Source organism: Branchiostoma belcheri, unplaced genomic scaffold (genome assembly GCF_001625305.1).
Source record: "Branchiostoma belcheri isolate BF01 breed outbred unplaced genomic scaffold, Haploidv18h27 scaffold28, whole genome shotgun sequence".
In the NCBI taxonomy this organism is placed as follows: Eukaryota; Metazoa; Chordata; class Leptocardii; order Amphioxiformes; family Branchiostomatidae; genus Branchiostoma; species Branchiostoma belcheri.
The window spans coordinates 1111431-1114025 of NW_017803887.1; the positions used below are offsets into that span (position 1 = coordinate 1111431).

Below are 2595 nucleotides of genomic sequence, written 5' to 3' on the forward strand. Positions count from 1 at the left end.
TGGTTTTATTGCACAAAATTGCTTGACTCTCTAACTCTCCTAATCTGAATTGATGTTTGTTAAACAAGGATAAAACATGTTTTTATTACTCAAACACTTTGTGTTTTTCATATAAAAAAAAGGTGACCAGCCCCTCCAACTCTGTTCTGCTACATATAAATGTCATCCAACACCACAGATAACGGTCTGGTTCAGGTCATTTACCTCATGCGGAACGGAAGAAAAAGAGGACGAGCAAAAATAACACTTTCCTTCTGTGAAAGTGAAGTTTTAACATATCATGACTCCTCGACACTGCATTTCCCCAGTCGGCCGCCAGATGGCGTTGTTGACTATACCTACCTCAGCAGCAAAATGGTTGGTTCCGTTTCCCACAATCCCTGTGAAGGAGGTCCATGATGGCGGACTACGAGTCGATCGTCTGCGTAAAGCCGGAGGTTTTCGTCTACAGAATCCCTCCGCGGCCTTCTAACAGGGGATACAGGTGAGGCAAGCTAGATAACCCTCCTAGGAACGCCACCCGTCGTTTCTGTAGAGGTTCGCGTGCTCGTTTTGGAAGGAGCGCCCCAGAATTTAGCGGTCAACATCCGGTCAAAATTTTTGGTAGGCGGGCCCTGTCTGAGGGGAGGGGCCGTCCGTGACGTTTGTCGCAGTTTGTCGACAAAATTGTGGTTATTCAGGTCCTCAACACTCTTGTATACGTGTTCTTTGTAATTGGTATCCCATTGTTCATTCTAGGCACCTAGAGTTAAATACCTAGAGAGATTTTTGACTCTGAACTGAACCATGCGAAAATGAGCACCAAGAGACCACGTCTAGCGATATATTAGAAGTAAAACAAGGACAACAACAACAATAATTTTATTCCGTGAAGTACCACACTCAGTTAAATTATGTCAAAATTAAATACAGAAATCGCTCAGTGTTCACTCCAGGAGCAAAGATGCATGTTTAACTTTAAACCCCCTTACTTTAAAATTATTGACTTGCATCTATAGATAATTTCATAACCCAAAATTATATATAACGTTAACGTTAACGTTATACAATGAATTGTGATTTCGTAAAAATCTCATCTGATCTCAATACTACATATATGACTGTGGACTTGAACAACAAACGTTATTTATAGACTATTCCTGACATGACTTCTTTTGTAATTTAAAATGAAGTAACCTATGAACCAAATTTTTGCATTGAAAAAAATACTATAACGTTACATTGTGTAAGATACAAACATGTAACGTTTTGTGCATCTGAATTTTGCTGGTTTAAATACAGGTAAATAGAGAACATTAAAACTAACAGATGATAAAATCAATTGAAAGTTATGATGGGTATGATTTCAGTAATTTTTTCACCCTGTTGCTTCATATTTTTTTCTGCAACAACTGAGAACCAACAAATTAAATTGGTGTGGCCTAACTATAGAAATCCCCATAGGGCAAAAACTGTGTTGCAGCTGATAACCCTATAACAAGGGTGAAACAAGGTGACCCTCTCTGATTAGATTAGATGGATGTTTCATCTCTCCAGAGGTCACTAAAACTCAATCAGTGACTGATGAACCAACATTCATCAACTGTTAACATTCACAAGTAGTGATGCATACCGGTTCACTGGACTTGGATCCGGCCTTGTAAGAATGTTTAGGTTCAAGTAAAAAAAACCTAAAAGTCAAGAACTGAGTCCGGACTTATTACCATAAAAGACCATTTCGCATACCCCTTTTCTTTCCAAACCACCTAAAACCTTCCGTAGATTGAAAAATATTTGCTGCAAAATGAAGAAAACATTGCCATCAGGCATCGTCAAGTACCGGCCTCCATGTTATGTGGCCAAAGTTTCACCCAGACAACATTGCAAGGTTGCCAACATGCAATTTTGTATAATATTGTCATGGATGGACAAGTCTGCTTGATTATTATTACAATTCCAAGTGGGGTTATAAAATGTTCTCGGATTGGCTAGCACCCTATAGTTACTTGGGCTAATATATACATTACAATTTCAAGTGGGCCTGTAAAATGTTCTCTGATTGGCTGGTACCCAACTTGTGCTTTAAGGTCATTATGATTCCAATCAGGGTTATAAAATGTTCTCTGATTGGCTGGCACTCTGCTCAAGTTGGGTTTTGTTATTACTGTAAACTTCCTAATTTTTTCTCATTTCACGGTGCAAAATGTAGTATTGTTTTGTCTTCCTCCTGGTCTATGTAAGATGTACAATATTGCCATGCATAACCCTGGATTTTATCCAGTGTTCTAACCAAAAATTCAATATTTGGGCTCTGGATATTCCTATTCCGAAATTCCATAATTTCCACAGCCTGATAATGCATGAGCTACATTGTATATACATGTATATCGCATGACTTTATCACTGTTAATCCTTGCGGTTTTGAAGACAACAGTCGTACAGTTCCTGTTAGCTACTCTCATCTGCCAAATAAACATATATGGGTACGTTTATTTTTTTGGGCCCGAACATCCACCCAGTACGTTCTTATTTTGCACAGTACGTTTATTAATTTTTTGTAAAACCAGTAATTTTTTTCTAACTTCGTGTGAAAAAAATTGACAAATCATCGACGTG

At 38.3% G+C, this 2595-nt stretch overlaps 1 protein-coding gene across 1 annotated transcript in view; it reads left to right on the forward strand.

Moving 5' to 3' along the window:
* Window positions 1-348: 348 nt before the first annotated feature.
* LOC109472734 (adaptin ear-binding coat-associated protein 1-like) overlaps window positions 349-2595 on the forward strand; it is a 7959-nt gene continuing 5712 nt past the window's right edge. Inside the window, exon 1 of the mRNA XM_019772586.1 lies at window positions 349-484. Coding sequence (XP_019628145.1) covers window positions 396-484 — 89 coding nt within the window. The 5' untranslated portion in view covers window positions 349-395. The remainder of the gene's footprint in view (window positions 485-2595) is intronic.